We start from the raw sequence: 17,193 nt of genomic DNA, 5'->3' as shown, positions 1-17,193 counted from the left end.
CATATAACACCGATTTTATCATCTCTACACTGGTTACCTATTAAGTTCCGCATCAACTACAAAGTACTGCTACTGACCTATAAAGCCCTAAATGGTTTAGCACCTATGTACTTAACGGACCTTCTTTCGCCCTACAATCCACCGCGTTCCTTAAGATCACTAAATTCAAGGCTTCTGGTCATTCCTAGGATATCGAAGTCCAGTAAAGGAGGGAGGGCGTTCTCGCATTTAGCTCCAAAACTCTGGAATGGCCTTCCTGATACGGTCCGAGCCTCTGACTCGCTGACACAGTTCAAAACTAGATTAAAGACGCATCTCTTTAGTCAAGCATTCACATAATGCTTACCTTCTAGTCCTCTGTTATGCCATACGGAACCGTTTGCCACTGAAACTGCTTAACGCACCAGTGGGGCTCGACAGCCTTTTAGACAAACGGGTCGGCGCGTATGGTTGGGTTGCGGAGAGTTCGGGTTACGGAGAGTTTGTGAGTTATAACGGAAATCATTATGAACATCAGCTATGCTAATTATTTCCCATCTGCCTTTCTGCTGTTATCTCGGGACGCTTGTCCCGAGAAAAATGGCGTTCGTCAGGTCCAGTTTTGTGTCCAGCCTCTCACGGGGATTTCGGATGCCCCAACGCCTGTGATGAGACGACTCAACGCCTGTGATGAGACGACTCAACGCCTGCGATATGTTATGGCGCCGTTTGATTCATAAACAATATTTATATTTAATATTTATATTTAAACAATATGAATGTAAGCCAGAGGAGAACTGGCCCCCGACTGAGCCTGGGTTCTCCCAAGGTTTTTTCTCCATCCAATCTGATGGAGTTTGGTTCCTTGCCACTGTCGCCTTGCTTTTGGCTTGCTTTGAGCTTGCTCAGTTGGGGTTATTTATTTAGTGTTTAGCAATGTTGTTGATCTGTGTTGTGCTACTTACATGTTATCACTGTGAAGCTGCTTTGATACAATCTGTATTGTGAAAAGCGCTATATAAATAAATGTGACTTGACTTGACTTGACTTAAAGTGTCAAAGCTTGATTTTGAAGCTGTGTAAGTTACATCTGTGTGCATGATCAACATGTTCTTAGACCACAGGCCTCAGATAATTATAAAATCCACCTCCAGTCAATTTTAAAAAAGGTTCATAAAGGAACGTTGACAACCCTTTTGACCACAAAACAATTTTTTTGACCTTTTATTGATATGCAAAGTTCATTAAAGTGCACTTTAAAATATTTTTTTTTCTTGTAAGATCTCTAGATCCCAAATCATAATGAATTGAACATAGAATATTCCTCTAATACCACTATATGCAAATATTGAGCACAAAATTCTCCACATGCAACAGTGCATTCTTATGGATCTTCATTGTAGATCCATGACAATGCACTGTTGCTCTACATATATACGGGGATAAATATTTGCCCACCAAAAATTACTTTTATCATGGCGTTGAGCTATTCTGCTAATCATAATCTGATTTAAAGGTAGCTTTGTAAAATAGAAAAATATTTGAAAAGTATATTTTAAAGTTTATAGTGTATATAAGGTTAGTTTCTAGATAAAGGCTGATCTAGGCCAAAATGAAACTGAACATTAAGATCAAATTAAGATTTTATGTACTACCATACTTTAAGAATAAAATGTTTTGAACATTCTTGATATTATTATTAATGAATATTCTTATTAATGGAGAGGTGATAGAGAGGACACTTTATTTTGGTAAATGGGTACAAAGGTAAACTGGTATTAAAAAAGAAAAACACAATGAGTCAAAAATATTGTCAATATTTGAACTTAACTTTTTTAAATACTATTTTATAATATAGTATATACTTTGTCTGAAAATCAGTTAATGGGATCCATTAAAACTTCTGATTAGCCTACTATGGCACTTAATTTATATGGCAAATACAGAAATTACCATCAAAGTTAGACTCTAAAACCAGTGAAAAGTATTAAAAACAAATTAAAGACAAAACATAATGATAAACTTTACTGTTGCACTGTTGGATCCTAGTAATTTAAGGTTGAAGTTACCTCTAGTGCAGATCTCTGACCAAGCCAAATCCAAACATCATATAAATACACACACACACACACACACACACACACACACACACACACACACACACACACACACACACACGCGCACACACACACACACACACACACACATATATATATATATATCTGTGTGTGTGTAAAGTAACCAATTATGTCTCAGATAAGTGCAAAAGAACAATATTTGCACGATCATGTAGGGCAGGCAGTTGAGTTCTATTTTTGAGGCAACCACATTTTTATCAGTAAGCTAAAAGGTCCAAGAGATCCATAAAAAATAGGCTAAAAATAGCAGGACATCTCTACATCAGTCCAATAAGAAGGCAGGTCTCTGGTAATCAAACAGGCTGAAATCTCCCTGGTAGTAAGCATAGAGGCGACGAACATCTCGTTGGCTGATTCCAGTAAAATAGCGTTCCACCTTGGTGTGATTGTAGTGAGTTATCCCTGGTGGGATATTGGGGTATGACACCAGGTCAGCAATACCAGCAGCTTTTAAAATATAAGGAGCATCAAATTCCAGAGTCTCATGGTGTCCAACGACATTGTAGGAAATATCACAAGGAGCACACAGCTCAGCATATGTCAGCCAGTGAATAATGTGGTCACCAAACTGCCTGTCCAAGTGTTGTCTTCCTGACTTGTCACCTAAGTACCGAACAAAGTCTTCAAACTGAAGACCCACACTTTCACCATCATCATCATGACTTTTGCGATATTTGCGAATGATGGCTGGGGCAATGTCATGTTTGTACCAGGGTTCAAATCTTGGGTTCTTCACAAACTTGTCCTTGAACGCAGATATGAGGCGCTCAAATGGGTCTCGGACAATAAAAAACTTGAAATAGGTATTCAATCTGTGAACCAAAAAATAAAGCAAGTTCAGTATAACAGTATCTTATCAGAAATGTAACAAAACATGGCACAATATTACTTGCCATTAATTGTGAAAACAGCAATCTGTACAATTCTTAAATTATAAATAAGAGAGAATGTACTCACACCCCATTACTCAATATTTTTGTTTTTTATAATAATAAACTATGCATTAAAATGATGAAAACAGAATATATTAATATACAAATTTTACAATTGTGTCCTGAGGGATGGACAAGTTCAATTAAAACATTGTTCAAACAAGTTCAAGTTTCATTAATTAAAACATTGTATGTAATATTTCAGAGCAATGCCCCTTCTTCATGCAACATAAAAGTCAACCTTGATCATAAAGCTCCTCCTTCCATATTTCACCTGCTGAGTTCAAGAAGGTTACAGAGGTGAGGTTTACAGATGTTTGTCATTTTATACTTTTTCTGTTTAACAACAATAATACGCAAACTTTGTCACCGAAACCATTAACGTTTTTTTGTAATTATCCATTTGCTATGATTTTAAAGGTCCACTGAAGTGCACAGCTTTGTATGATACATGGACATCATTTCCACTGAAAAAGGCAGCTAAGGTGGGACGTATTGAATGGATCTTCCCCTTTTTCAAATGAATAACCAATAGCGTTTATTATACCTCACAGACTGCAATCGTACTGACAGCACCATGGAGGCGAATCTGAGCATTGATGATACATTGGATTCAATAGTAGAAGTGTGAATAAATTCTAGCCATTTCATTCCTAGTCAATGTACAGTTGGGAATTAAAAAAAGAAAGAATAAAACTTGAGCAAACCAACTCACATCTCTAACCAGTGGTGTAATTTTGTTTTTAAAGTAGGTGGGACAAATGTGTGGGAAGGAGGAGGTTGCTATAGAATGCTAAGATAAACTGTATATGTGTACAATAACAATCTTCGGAAAAAAAATAACATTACGATGTCCAGATTCCAGAAATCTATTTCAATAGTACATTGGGTTTAATTTGCCATTTAATAAAATCTTCCATGGGCTAGTGGGTGGCAGAACTTTTCTAATCCGTACTCATATAGGTTTTTTTTTTTTTTTTCTCATCAGAACCCCTCATTTCTCACAGAAATGTTAATCAGTGGTTGTATATCAAGCAGGGACACGTTTCTGTGCATTTTGTTTTGGGATTTCACCGGAACGAATAGAGAGTCTTCACAATGGCGATTGGAACGCATTTCCAAGTGAAGAAAATGTAGCATAAAAATATTTCTAGAAAAAAAATTGTAAAAATTAAAACTGAATTTTGCCAATCCCACTGAAAATGATGGAATCTAAACCTGACTGGCTAGCTAATCAAGCTATCAATACTAATGTTGATTGTTGATCCCTTTTTAGTAAAAAAAAAAATCCCAAGAAACAGTAATTTTTTGTAAGGTGAACTTATGTAAACCTTTGATGGATTTCTGTGTCAGTCATAGAGGATAGGCGAGGTAAGCCATTTCTTTCATGATCATGAACCATGTTCTCTGGAATAGCTTCAACCTTCGAGAACTTTCCTGAAACACAAAAAATGTTGAAGTTCAAGAAAGATATACGTATGGGAATTTCGTATGGGAACTCCTACGTCTCGTCGGAGGAGTTTGCAACAAATTGGGATCATGCTAGGGAGACCAACTGCCTACGAGTGAATTAAAACGAGCCAATAAGTATTGGCATGCGGGATTTGCATTCCGCGTCCCGCCTACCAATGTGGGTATAAAAGCGGAAGCGAACGCACAAACATTTTTCTATTAGCTTCAGAGCCGAACTAAGTATCCTCTGAGTGATGAGCTTCAAGATTATCTTTATCTTCATACTCAATAAGTCTGCTGTTTCTCTAAAGACCTCTCTGTGTAGGTGTGATTGATCGCTTTAGCGATCTTCGCGATCTCCCGGTTGCCAGCAGTTTCTACATGCGATCTGCCTTTTTTAAAAGAGCTGTTGTCACAGCAGGTAATCCGTTGAGTGCACGCAGTGGGCTTGCAGTTTCCCCGCTGTGTTGCCACGTTTGGTCCCTGTGTGCCTCGACACAATAAAGAGAGCGTTTTGCTCTGAAAGAGCAACAAGAGTGAAGTTCGCATCCTTTTCAGGATGACGTTTCACTCGTGTGTTTCTGGATGCGGTCAACTTCTGCCTCCGGCTGATGGTCACGATCGCTGTCTCATTTGCTTGTAGGTTCTCTTCCAGTCTGACTGGAAAGGCCTACACTGCGTGTGGAGAGGCTGCCTCTGCCCTGCATGCCATGGAGCTCCTGCAGGTCCACCAGGTCCAGGTGCTCTGTGACATACAGGAGGGTAGTGCTGACCCAGGGGTGCTCCAAGAGTTGCGCACGGTGACGGAGACGAAAGTCACCGCACTCCTCCCATATCCCAGGGTGGCCTCTTCGCCGATGTGGTGGAGAACTTGCCCAACAGTTCTCCACCGCTCAGAAGCAGTTGGAGGTGATAAAACACATCATGCCTTGGAAGTGGGCAATGGCTGCCCCGCCTCCGGCTGCTTGTCCTCAAGGGCGCCTTCCTGCCGCCGCCTCCGCCCCTGGCCAGCCTAAGTAAGTGACCCTGAGACGGGCCACCCCTCGTGGTGACTGCTCTTCAGGAGGGTGCCTCTGCACCTCTCCTTCCCCTGGAAGAGGGCAGGGTAAAGCCAAACTTGTCAATAAAAGAACAGTTTCCATTTCCTCTGGGTCACCTATGGTCGAGACTGGCAGTCTAGGACAACACTCAATTGCCTCGTCAATCTCACACCGTGTCCTAACTACACGCGACGCGATAAAATTCCAGCGACAGCAAGTGTGTCTGTCCACACTAGAAGCGACGCGACTGTACGACGCCACACATTCAGAACAGTGTGTGAGCATGCACTGCTGGCCAGCACTCGCATTGGAAATGGGTAAGGACATAATCAAATCAAGAAGTAACATTATAAAAAATCAAAACATTAACAAAATATACACATTGACTAATTTTGTTATGAAGTTCAGTTGTATGTTTGCATAGAATTCATTTTGAACGCTATATTATATGCTTTCAAAATCTGAGGTAAATTATCCGTTATTGCTTGTGGCACAGTGACCTATTTTTAAGTAAAAATAAATAATGTGTACTCATAACCAGTGTAATTTCTTCATTCTGTCAGCCGCGACGTCGCAGAAATAGGAACCGTTTCTAAATTAGAAACTTTGTGTGTCGCCGTCGCGTCTGGTTAGGACAAAAACTCTGATTAACATGGAAAAGATACCTTTTATCACGTTTCGCAGCGTCTCGTCGCGTGTATTCAGAACACAGTGTCAGTTTTCCTCCTTCCAAGAGTGCCCGAATGACAGTGTGTGCCGCCACGTTGCCTCGCCGCTCTCATTCCCCTTACCCCAGCGTTCAGATGCCAGTGCCATCTCTCGAAGCCTGGCTAGCACTTCCAAGACCGTCCAGGTGGCTCATTCGCACCATCCGGTTCAGCAATGCAATTCAGTTTTCCCGCCAGCCTCCCAGGTACAGGGGTGTCCTTCACCCAAGTGCGGAGTGGTGACGCCCCTGTCCTGAGGACAGAGATTGTTGCCCTGCTGGTGAAGGACACAATTGAGCTGGTCCCTCCAGCCGAGATGAAGTCTGGGTTTTACAGCCCTTAGTTCATTGTACCCAAGAAAGGCGGTGGGTTACGACCAAACCTGGATCTGCATGTTTTGAGCAGTTGCAAGCCGTACGTTTAGCCTTGTGCCGCCTCAAGGGGTTGCTTCGTCACAAGCAAGTACTGGTCCATTCGGACAGCACTGCGGCCGTAGCATACATCAATAATCAAGGTGGTCTACGCTCCCGTCTTATGTCGCGACTTGCCGCCATCTCCTCCTATGCAGTCAGAAGTTTCTGAGGTCGCTTCGTGCCGTTCACATCTCAACTGTGCTCACAGCAACTGCCCCATCCGGGAGAATGGCGACTCCATCCCCAGGTGGTCCAACTGATATGGCGAGTCTTCGGAGCCGCTCAGATTCGGAGCCTCTCCGGACACGATCCATTGCCAGTTGTTTTACTCCCTGACCGGAGGATCTCTCGACATGCATGCACTGGCACACAGCTGGCCCCGGAGCCTACGCAAATATGAGTATCCCCCATTGAGCCTTCTCGCACAGACACTGTGCAAAGTCAGGGAGGACGAGGAACAGATCTTTCTAGTTGTGCCGTACTGGCCCAACTGGACCTGGTTCCCAGAATTCATGATCCTCATGACAGCACCTCCCTGGCCCATTCCTCTGAGGGAGGACCTGCTTTCTCAGAGACGGGGCACTCTATGGCACCCGCGTCCAGACCTGTGGAAACTCCATGTCTGGTCCCTGGATGGGACGCAGAGGTTCTAGATGGCCTACCACAGATGAGGCGCCTCTATGCGTTGAAGTGGAACCTGTTTGTCTTTTGGTCCTCTTCCCGCCAGGAAGACCCCCGAACTTGCCCAATCAGTGTCGTGCTTTCCATCCGACAAGACGGGTTGGAGTGAAGGCCGTCTCCCTCCACACTCAAAGTGTATGTTGCCGCAATAGCTGCCCATCATGATATGATTGACGGGAAGTCGTTAGGGAAGCACAACCTGATCATCAGTTTCCTTAAGGGTGCTAGAAGGTTAAATCTTGGGACTTAGCCCAAATGCTGAGAGTGCTTCAGAGGCCCCCCTTTAAACCCTAAATGATATAGAGTAGAGGTTAGCCCACTGGCTAGTGCAGGCGTTCTCAAAGTTTTGATAGGTGAGGGCCAATTTAGGAACTCAACATTGAACTGAGGGCCGCCAATGGGGCGGGGGAGAAAAAGAAAAAAAACTGAATAGAAAATCCCATTTGAAAAATTTTTATGACCAAGTTGTATCTCTACAGTTTACATTAGTTGCAATAAACGCATTTTAATTCAACTGAGGCTAAACCTGGCAAAACTTGTGAAAATCTTGAGAGAGATTATTCATATATATCATTGCTTGTCAGTCGCGTTCCCATTATTGCAGATTTGCATATTATTATTTATCTTTTTTAACCCGTAACTGAAAAACGAAAAATTAACGGTTGTTGTTTTTTTAAAACGCAAAGTTGAGCACAATTTTAATTTGAACTGCCTACACCAACTGCTGCGCAAAAACAGTAAATATCGACAGACTTTTCAGATTTTTGTTTAAATGACTTTTTATTAAACATTTTAAATACTCACAAATTAATATGGAAAACACGTCGATTTTACTGGTTTTATAAGGCCAAATTAGAACCTGGAATTTATATTTTTTCCCCAGTGATGAATGAGAAGAGCCATAGCCTGTGTCTGATCTAGCCTGATTTATAGATGAGTTAGGCTAATGATAGGCTAATGATAATAGGCTGATAATAAATAATGATAATAAATGCGTCTGAAAAAACATCGAGGCATTTTAATTGTTTATTAATAAACTATTGTTTTCTAAGTGTCAGCTAAAAACATATCTCCATCTTCACTGTTAAGAAGATGTGCTTTTAGAGAGAAATGCACCTTTCATACGGATTACATAATCAGGTATTTGCTTTCGATTCGAGTTTGTTCGTTTTAAAGTGGACGTTTCAAGCTTTAACTTACATAGGCTATATTTTGTTTCAGTTCTCACGCTCCAGTTCACGGAGATCATGAAAGCGTTTAGCTTACTGATTGTTTTATTTTATTTTACAAAAACACAACATTTTCTTGTTATTATGAGTTAAATAATGCATTATTATTTTTTGTATGACCAGAAATGATAGACTATATAAAGGGGTGATGAACTGAGAAATCAAATTTTCCTTGAGCTTTTGATATCTAAGAGGTTATCATATTATAAGAATATCCTGTAAGTTTCAGAACTGAAAACGACCTGTTAGTCCAATAAAAGCTTTTATTTACACCAGCCTCTGAAAACGTCTCGTTTTGAAAAGGGGGAAACTATGACGTCAAAGGGGTTAAAACACCACCCCCGCAGAAGAAGATCAACACCTACTTCAACAGCCGGTTTAGCCCCGCCCACCGATTCGCGCATTACACGCATAGCTAAGTAGCCTAACATACATGCCTACCTCGTGATGACAAACCGGATCGATCTAACGAGCAATACAGAATATTGTGTGCAGTGCCTGGTTGTGGAAGAAAACAGTTGCTGCATAAGCTTCCTCTGGATTCCAATAGGACTTCATGGATAAACTTTATTTTTAATGACGTTCCAACTGATGAGGTAAAACATCGTCGTCTGTTCGCTTCATTTCACTGAGGATTGTTTTGTAAACAAGATTGGATTTGCAGACCGATTAAGAGTAAAGAACGTGCTGTGCCGTCTATATTGGATCTGACAGGATTTGTGCAACACACGGACTCTTGGTTGAACATGTATGGGCAAATCCGGTTGCCATTTGACAACATTGGACGTTTTCCCCCACATACACCGACGGGTGAGTTAAACTCATTATAATATGCAAAACTTTTATCCACTCACAGCAGTGGGCGTTTATTTCCAAGTCTTCAGTGCGACACGCCCATAAAAACCGACCGTTTTTCAGGAAGGCTCACAACTTGGGTACAAAATAGCCTATTACTTATTCATTTTGATGTTTTTGAATGCAAAAACCAAGCGAACGTCTTAAGTTGACCTCAGACAACAATATAATAACATTTTAAAAGCCAGTTCATGACCCCTTTAAGTTGTTTCCACTGTTGATAGGAAAATGCAAGTGTTCGTGCCCATCAAAATTTTTAAAGGTAATGAAAATGCGGCTATTAATAAGCTTGACATTAAGACTTAAGACATTAAGACTGAATATTGATTACTTGGTCAACATACCCTTTTAAATTGCAATGGGATTTGTGATGCTGGTTTCGGTTGGCCACGATTCCTATTCCTGTTTAGACAACCACTGTTCCGTTTATGGCCTTGGGAGTGAGGTCAAATGAAATCGGTCTGTCGGACCATGTAATTACCGCGTATGCCTATAGATGCCGCTAAACACCACTAAACGGAGATATTCATTTTTTCAAACAACGTTCAGTTTTAACAGTTTTACAGATGTTATCAGACGTTATCACGGGCCGCCAGAAATGTTTTGGCGGGCCGCCATTGGCCCGCGGGTCACACTTTGAGAACCTATGGGTTAGTGGATGCTATCGTCCAGGCTTATGAATCCCAGGACGTGCCTTGCCCATCCAGGTTGATGGCTCACTCCACTAGGAGTGTCGCTTCCTCCTGGGCGCTGGCACAAGTCGCCTCTGGGTGACACCTAATCTCTGGGTGACACCTAACACGTTTGCCCGGTTTTATAGCTTATGTGTTGAACCGGTTTCTTCCCGCTTACTCGCTATGGCCAGTAGCGCAAGGCAATAGGTTCTGTCGGCTTGCTGTGCCACTCCCGCCTTATGACCCGGATCCATGTGCTTTTTTGCTCTGTTGGTTCCCCAAGAAACGGCTAACCTCTTGAGTTCCTCCATCACACTCCGGCACCAGGCAAGGCGGATCGCCCAGTGCCAGGTCTATTACCTCTCATAAGAAGTTGTTTATAAACTGGGTTACCTTCACGGTGGTTTCCACATGACCACTCTCCATGTTCCAGCTACCCTACAGGCTAACTCCGTGTCTTCCCCTCGACAGATTCATTCTGTCGTCCTTGCTGAGTACGCTCCCAACCTACGGGATGGGACTACTTCTAGGACTCCTGTATGTTTCACTACCCTACGGGCTTGTACATATGTGTATTCCAGTGCCTAGCTTCGGACGGTCCAGGGGCTCCACAACGTTCCCTCCTACAGATTGGGCACGTTTCCCCAGTGTTATCCAAATCCACTGAGCTGGTCTTGCAGAACAGCAGTGTGATTTCTTCCTAGCTAGCTCCCACCCGAAAGAAACTAAGAAACTGCTTGGCAGGTAGCTCAGCTGGGTGCTGGAAGGGGCAAGCACCATGGCGTTTTATTTGGGATCCCAATTTGTTGGAAACTCCTCTGACGAGACGTAGGAGTTCCCATACGAAAGGGAACGTCTCGGTTACGTATGGAAACCCTCGTTCCCCGAGTAGGGAATGGAGACGTCTCGTCCCGTCGCCATGTTTGCTGTACCTTCGCGGAGGACTGGACACTTTCCGGCTCCTCAGCGTAAAGCAAAATGTGTGTGTGTTGGCTTCCGCTTTTATACCCGCATTGGTAGGCGGGACGCGGAATGCAAATCCAGCATGCCAATATTTATTGGTTCGTTTTAATTCCCTAGAAAGCAGTTGGTCTCCCTAGCGTGATCCCAATTCGTTGGAAACTCCTCTGACGAGAGGTCTCCTTTCTCTACTCAGGGAACGAGGGTTACCATACGTAACCGAGATGTTTGAATTATTATTTTTACAATTAATTAACAGGTCTAATTTGGTTATTTATGGTAAGGGTAATTTTACAGGTCTAATTTGGTTTATTATGGTTTATTTTTGGTTCATTTTTGATTTATCAAAAGTTACTTAACCTAAAGACATTTCTCACCATTCAGGACAATTAGAACCTTCTTCCACTGTGTGTTTCCAACTTTGGGTGTCTGACAGAAGAGAATCTTGTGCTTGTCACACACAAAAATGCGGTCCAAGACAAACTTGCGCACAGTTGTGTGGGTGAGGTTCCAAAGAGATGAATTTCTGCAAACAGTTGTTAACAGCTCCAAACGCTTCTCATTCACTGACTGCCAGTCTATGGGCTCCACCACAGAGGGACTAACTGAGGACTAATAGTCACAACACACATGCACATATACATGACACCCAAAAACAGATAATATATAACTCTTAAAAATTCAAGTAGTTTTTGAATTAAGCAAATAAGTGAACCCAATGTACACAGGGAAACTGACTCACCAATATATATGGCTGTGATGCTCCCTTGTCTGGCCACTGGACAGAAGGATGTTTCGTTGTAACAGATGGCATGGCCCAAACAAACATGTCTGTCCTTCCTACAAAGTCTGGAAATATATTGAGGGGAAACTTTCAGAGTGCCTTATGGGCAGTGAATATAAAATGTATGTTGTGGGACTTTTTAAATGACAAATGCAATATAGGTAGACACTTTTAACCAATTTCACTACATGGAAATGCTGACATAATGTGATACACATACCACCTGGTATTCTGAAGCTGAAGTTGATGAACTTGGTGACGAACATAAGGATGAGTAGCACCCAGCCACAAGCACCAACCAGCAACCAATGACGACGCATTATTAGCACATCGACAGGCAAAAAAAAAAAAAAAAGTCCTACAATAAAAACATATTTGGGTTGAGAATATAAAGAGTAACTATGTCATCTTTTTGATGTAAAAAACAAAACAAAAAAAAAACTTATTTTGGGGATGGATTCTGGGAAATCTCCCTTATTTTCAATGTTCAATGTTGACAGCTAATGGACTGGATACGGTAAAAGTTTAATATATCAACTTGCTCCACTGACTACGTCACCTTCTTCGTTGCTCTGATAGGTTGTAGCGCTATCCAATTGTGTGCAGAGAGAATTTGAAAGACCACCGTTTATCCCGCCCCTCGGATTGAGCCCTGTCAATGAAGAGTTCGCAGACCAAACAGCTTGATGTAGCCAGGCTACTGTACATTTTATATATATATATATATATATATATAAATTCTTAAAGCTACAATCCAGCATTTTTCCTCTTTGTCGCCATCTGTGTTCAAAATCTGCAATTGCAGTCATTCGCGAATTATCAGCTTTTTATGTGAGTTGTACTGCAACACCGCACACAACACCGAACACAGCGCATAAGAACACATTGTTTGAGGAGACTGTGAGGATGTAAGTCACCGTGCCAGTGTGGATACTGGCATTCACAATCACAGATTATTATTTTTGGAAGTATGACCAACATAAGAATTTTCACCAGAAAATGTCATCTGAACTGTAAGAAACATCCACCTTTGTTGTGGTTCTGACATTGCAGTAAATCGCACTAATTAAATCTAACAGTCGCTTATAAGTTATCATATCACGCAAAACTGTGCAAATTATACTTCTCAAATTGTTAATGTTAACAACGTCAGAATTAAGTGACTACATGTAATGTCCTTCCAATATATAGCTATCCTTGTTTTCGCATGGGCCGGTTGCAGTCTCTTTTGTCTGTAGCCACTCCGAAGTCCGAACAAAGTCTTTTGCATTTTAAAGCGGGTGAATCTGTTGTCACTAGTGATTGTCGTTTGAACCATTCCGGATCCGCCATCAAATTGCTAAGTTTAATTATATCAAGTGCTGTGAGAAAAGGCTATAAATCTCCACCTCCAGCATCCTCACACACTGAATGTGATTAATTGTTGCCCAGCACTAATTTTAAGTTATTCAAATGTATTTTCTTTGATTTAGCATTACAGTATATCACACTGGGTGCTTCTCACCAGCTCTGTGAAGCAACAGAGGTCAACCAGGAAGATCTGCATGTATCCAGCCGTGCCCAAAGCCTCATCCTCCTCTTTGGCACACTTATTTCAGACGCATCAGTTGCATTCTTGTCTCTGTGATTAAGACAAGCAAGTGTAAGTTTTTAACTATAGTTATTTTTTATTACTTATAAAAACTGTAGCCTCTGGCTTGGTGACACTTAATTTTCTTTTCTTTTTTTTATTGCAAGTTAACAAAACATAATTTATTCAAAAATAAGAGATCAGTGAATTATGTATACATACAAAAGAGAGAAAGACGTACATGGAGTATATACAAGGTAGGCAGAACAACAGTAAGCAAAAGAAAAGAAAAAAAGGAAAAGAAAAACAGAGACAAAAACATGTATGCAAGAACATTGCAGTGTTTCCGCTACATTCATTCTCCCGTGGCGGGCCGCAACACTTAAAATCCTCCCGCCACGGCTGCAGCTTCTCAGTGACGTCCGATATTCTGCATAGTAGCCTATTGTGTTATTTTGTTAAGCCCCACTAAAGGCATAAAACTTGTAAAGCACAATCAAGTTTTTATACTATATTCCAAGACTTCTAAAGTCATTCAATAGCATAATGTGTGGTAAAATTAACATTTTAGTCACGTTTTAGTCACGTAAGTTTGTTACAGGACAACTCCGGCGAACAATGAACCTTTGGTCTAATAAAACATCGGTACATAGTCAACCGTTCTCTGAGATTTGTTTTCATGATAATCGAATGTAAAGAGTTTTATCTCTAAAAACTGTTTAGCGTATAATGCTAGTAATGGGGGCATATGACTAAGTAAAAAGAAATCGCTAGTTTATACCACTAACAAGGCTCAAAATAGCCCCACACTAACGCAGTAACATAATGAGGCTCCATACATGCAAAACGAAGCATTGAGAACTTTGTAAGTGTACAGACCGTTTAATAAGAAGATACTTTATGAAGACAGTTCACTTCGTGTATACAGACAGGAGCCATCTTAAAAAATAGTGAATTTTTAGTAAAATAGAGAATTTTTAATAAAAGTTTATTACAAAGTATTTATTTCGACCCTAAACATTAATATTAACTTACAAGTACAAAAATGGCATTATATGACCCCTTTAATGAACGAGTCATGGATTCATTCGTTCAAAATGGTGAATCATTCAGTAATGAGAAAAAACATTGCTTTGAGATGCTATAACGTACAGACAGAGACAGTCAGATCCATGTGCAGAACTTTATTATAGCTTGAAACACAAGCAGACACTCAGGCAAACAGTTAAAAAAGGGGCAATAAAGTAAATCGTGGTGAAAAACAGGCTATGGTTGAGGCAGGCAGCACAGGTTCGCAAACAATCCAGGATACAGGCAAAGGTCCAGAGTCCGGAGAAACAGAACGCTCAGACATGTACGCATACAGTGTAAAAAGACTTCACAAAGGACACAGGGAAAATTCAGGTTTAAATAAGGAACTCAATCACAGGTAATGACAAACAGCTGAATATAATAAAACATTAAGGGGCCGTTTACACCTGGCCACTTCATGCGTTTATTTTGATCGTATAGCTATCCGATCGTGAAAAGACCAGGTGTAAATGCCCCCGAAACGCATCTGAGACGGATTTAAATCCGATCGCTCAAACCACTTCAGGAGGTGGTCTGGGCCGCATTCCAGACGAAACTGGACAAGTGTAAATGCATCTAGTTGTTGAAACCACATATGTAAATTTTTCATATATGACGACGCTACTGCAACACGCATCACCTCAGATGAGCAGCTGAACGCCTATCAAGCCAACGCGCCGCAATCATTTGCAAATCGAAGTGAAAGTAATTAAAGGTGCAGTATGCAACGTTTAGCGACCTCTAGCGGTGATGTTTCAGAATGCAACAAGAGCGCTCGTGCTCGTGCTCAATCTCAAGAGCGAGCAATCATTCACTACCAGCCACACGGAGACTTTCAACGCAACGCGAAATTATCACACATGCTGGAAACTAATGTAAACTCCCACTGCAGGTACAATAATAGCCTACTTTTACCTACATTGAAGTAATGCTCTGTGCTCATACCATGGTCATAATGTTACAATAAACTGCATTTAACTATTCGTGTATCTTTCACAATCAGCAATGTCAACATAGGTGAATGTATAATATGATAATGAAAACGGTTAGTGAACTAAACTGAACAGTTTCAGTGTATCAGTAAGATCGTTGGAAGTAACAATACTGTACTGAACGTGTCTGGAAATGTGTATAAACAATATGGTAGTGGGATGACGACATTAGTCAGTACGTTAGATCTAGTAAATAAAATAAGTTACATACTAAATGTTATACTAATGTTATCCTGGAACATTATTTTGTATTCATGTAATGTTGTAGTTTACCTTGTTATTTCACTTGAGTTTACTATGTTGATCCGCGTTTTCGTCCGGAGTCGATCAGATTCACGTTTTGCCTGACGAGCTTGAGCAGATAAAACTTTTTTTGTTTTTTATATTTATGTGGAGTTTGTGTTGGAGTCTGTGTTGTGCTGGAGGCAGGACGTTTTGGGGGGTTATCAGACTCCATGTCGTCAGCTGAAGTGCCGTTGTTCGCATGATAGACTGTAGGATAGAGAGGCTCGGGACTCGGGAGCGCGCATGCACGTCACTTCTGATGGATTTCGCAGGAAATCCGACCCGGAGACCTCGCATATAAATAAGAATATTGGCCTTCAGAGGTAATGGCAAAACCCGAAAAGTGGTTCGTTGCAATGTGTGATTACAACCCCTTCAAACACAGGCAATAAAAAAAGGATTCATTTTATAAAAATAGTTACATATAGAACCTTTAAGTCGCAGACGCTTAACACATCTTCATTAAAAGTAGCCTAAATAAACTAAATAATCTTACCAGGACTGTTGCCGCTCTCTTATTGCTGTCTTTGCTGATTTTGAAATTAGCCGATGATCAATAAAATTCAGCTCATATCTATTGCTTTCGGTGACGTGCACTTCTTTAAATCTGTATAGCGCGGGAATTGAAGATCGGACTTATATCCATTTTGCAAAAACACATTTATGTGGCCAGGTGTAAATAGAATCGTTTTGAGAAATCCGATATCTATCCGATCTGAGAAAACGCATGAAGTGGCCAGGTGTAAACAGCCCCAAAGAGTCCATGGGGAAACATAACATGGGAAGATAGTGCCCTCCAGTGGCTCTCGAGGGCACTACAGCTGCAGATCATCACAGTTGCGCGATGGTTCGCTGTGATCTTTGTTTAACTATTTTCTCTGCTGAAACAGAAAAAAAGTCAATATTGCATCTAAAATGTAAGTGGCTTGACTTGTCTGTGTGACTATGTTTTGTTGCAGTGATAAGAGTTGCACCCCTGTTAAAGTTTAAGGCCTTGTCTTTCTGGATATATATCTTTTTTTTTTTTTTTTACAAAATATGCATACAACCCATATATTTTAGATTTATTATTTACTTTAAATTAAATTAAGATTGTATTTTTGGTAATTGAACCTGAATGAATTTAAAATGAATGTGCTATATTTCAGATCATATATATTTGTTTTTCTTAAATTTTGAACATTAACTTTATTCTCAGCTGAATTATAAATTTATTAATAATAATTAATTTAATAATTTATTTCTAATAATTTAATAATTTATTTCTGTATAAAATAAAAACACATTTGATTTTTTCTTTTTTAATCAATGTAGAATGTGTGACTGAAATATAAACAGATTAGGGCTCTGTTCGAGGACAAGAAATTAAAACCAATGCAACATGATGAATGTCCAAAAGATGGCAGCGAGAGAGAGAGAGATTTTGTTTGC

General features: G+C 40.7%; 1 protein-coding gene across 5 annotated transcripts in view; it reads right to left on the bottom strand.

The window, feature by feature from the left end:
- Positions 1-1,709: 1,709 nt before the first annotated feature.
- The window catches only part of chst10 (carbohydrate sulfotransferase 10), a 70,398-nt gene continuing 54,914 nt past the window's right edge, over positions 1,710-17,193 (bottom strand). Inside the window, exons 2-8 of one of the 5 annotated variants that reach the window (XM_089132279.1) lie at positions 13,349-13,465; positions 12,404-12,496; positions 12,068-12,202; positions 11,803-11,909; positions 11,438-11,672; positions 4,381-4,486; positions 1,710-2,929 (exon numbers count right to left, since the gene is read on the bottom strand). In XM_089132279.1, coding sequence (XP_088988405.1) covers positions 2,380-2,929; positions 4,381-4,486; positions 11,438-11,672; positions 11,803-11,909; positions 12,068-12,164 — 1,095 coding nt within the window. In that variant the 5' untranslated portion in view covers positions 12,165-12,202; positions 12,404-12,496; positions 13,349-13,465 and the 3' untranslated portion in view covers positions 1,710-2,379. Of the gene's footprint in view, positions 2,930-4,380; positions 4,487-11,437; positions 11,673-11,802; positions 11,910-12,064; positions 12,203-12,403; positions 12,497-13,348; positions 13,466-17,193 lie in introns of all 5 variants that reach the window. The other 4 variants (XM_089132278.1, XM_039694712.2, XM_039694726.2 and 1 more) reach the window with 4 other exon arrangements.

Source organism: Pimephales promelas, chromosome 6 (assembly GCF_988280905.1).
Source record: "Pimephales promelas chromosome 6, fPimPro1.hap1.1, whole genome shotgun sequence".
Lineage (NCBI taxonomy): Eukaryota > Metazoa > Chordata > Actinopteri > Cypriniformes > Leuciscidae > Pimephales > Pimephales promelas.
The sequence above is the reverse complement of the archived record's forward strand: the minus strand, read 5'-3'. Positions and strand labels throughout refer to the sequence as shown.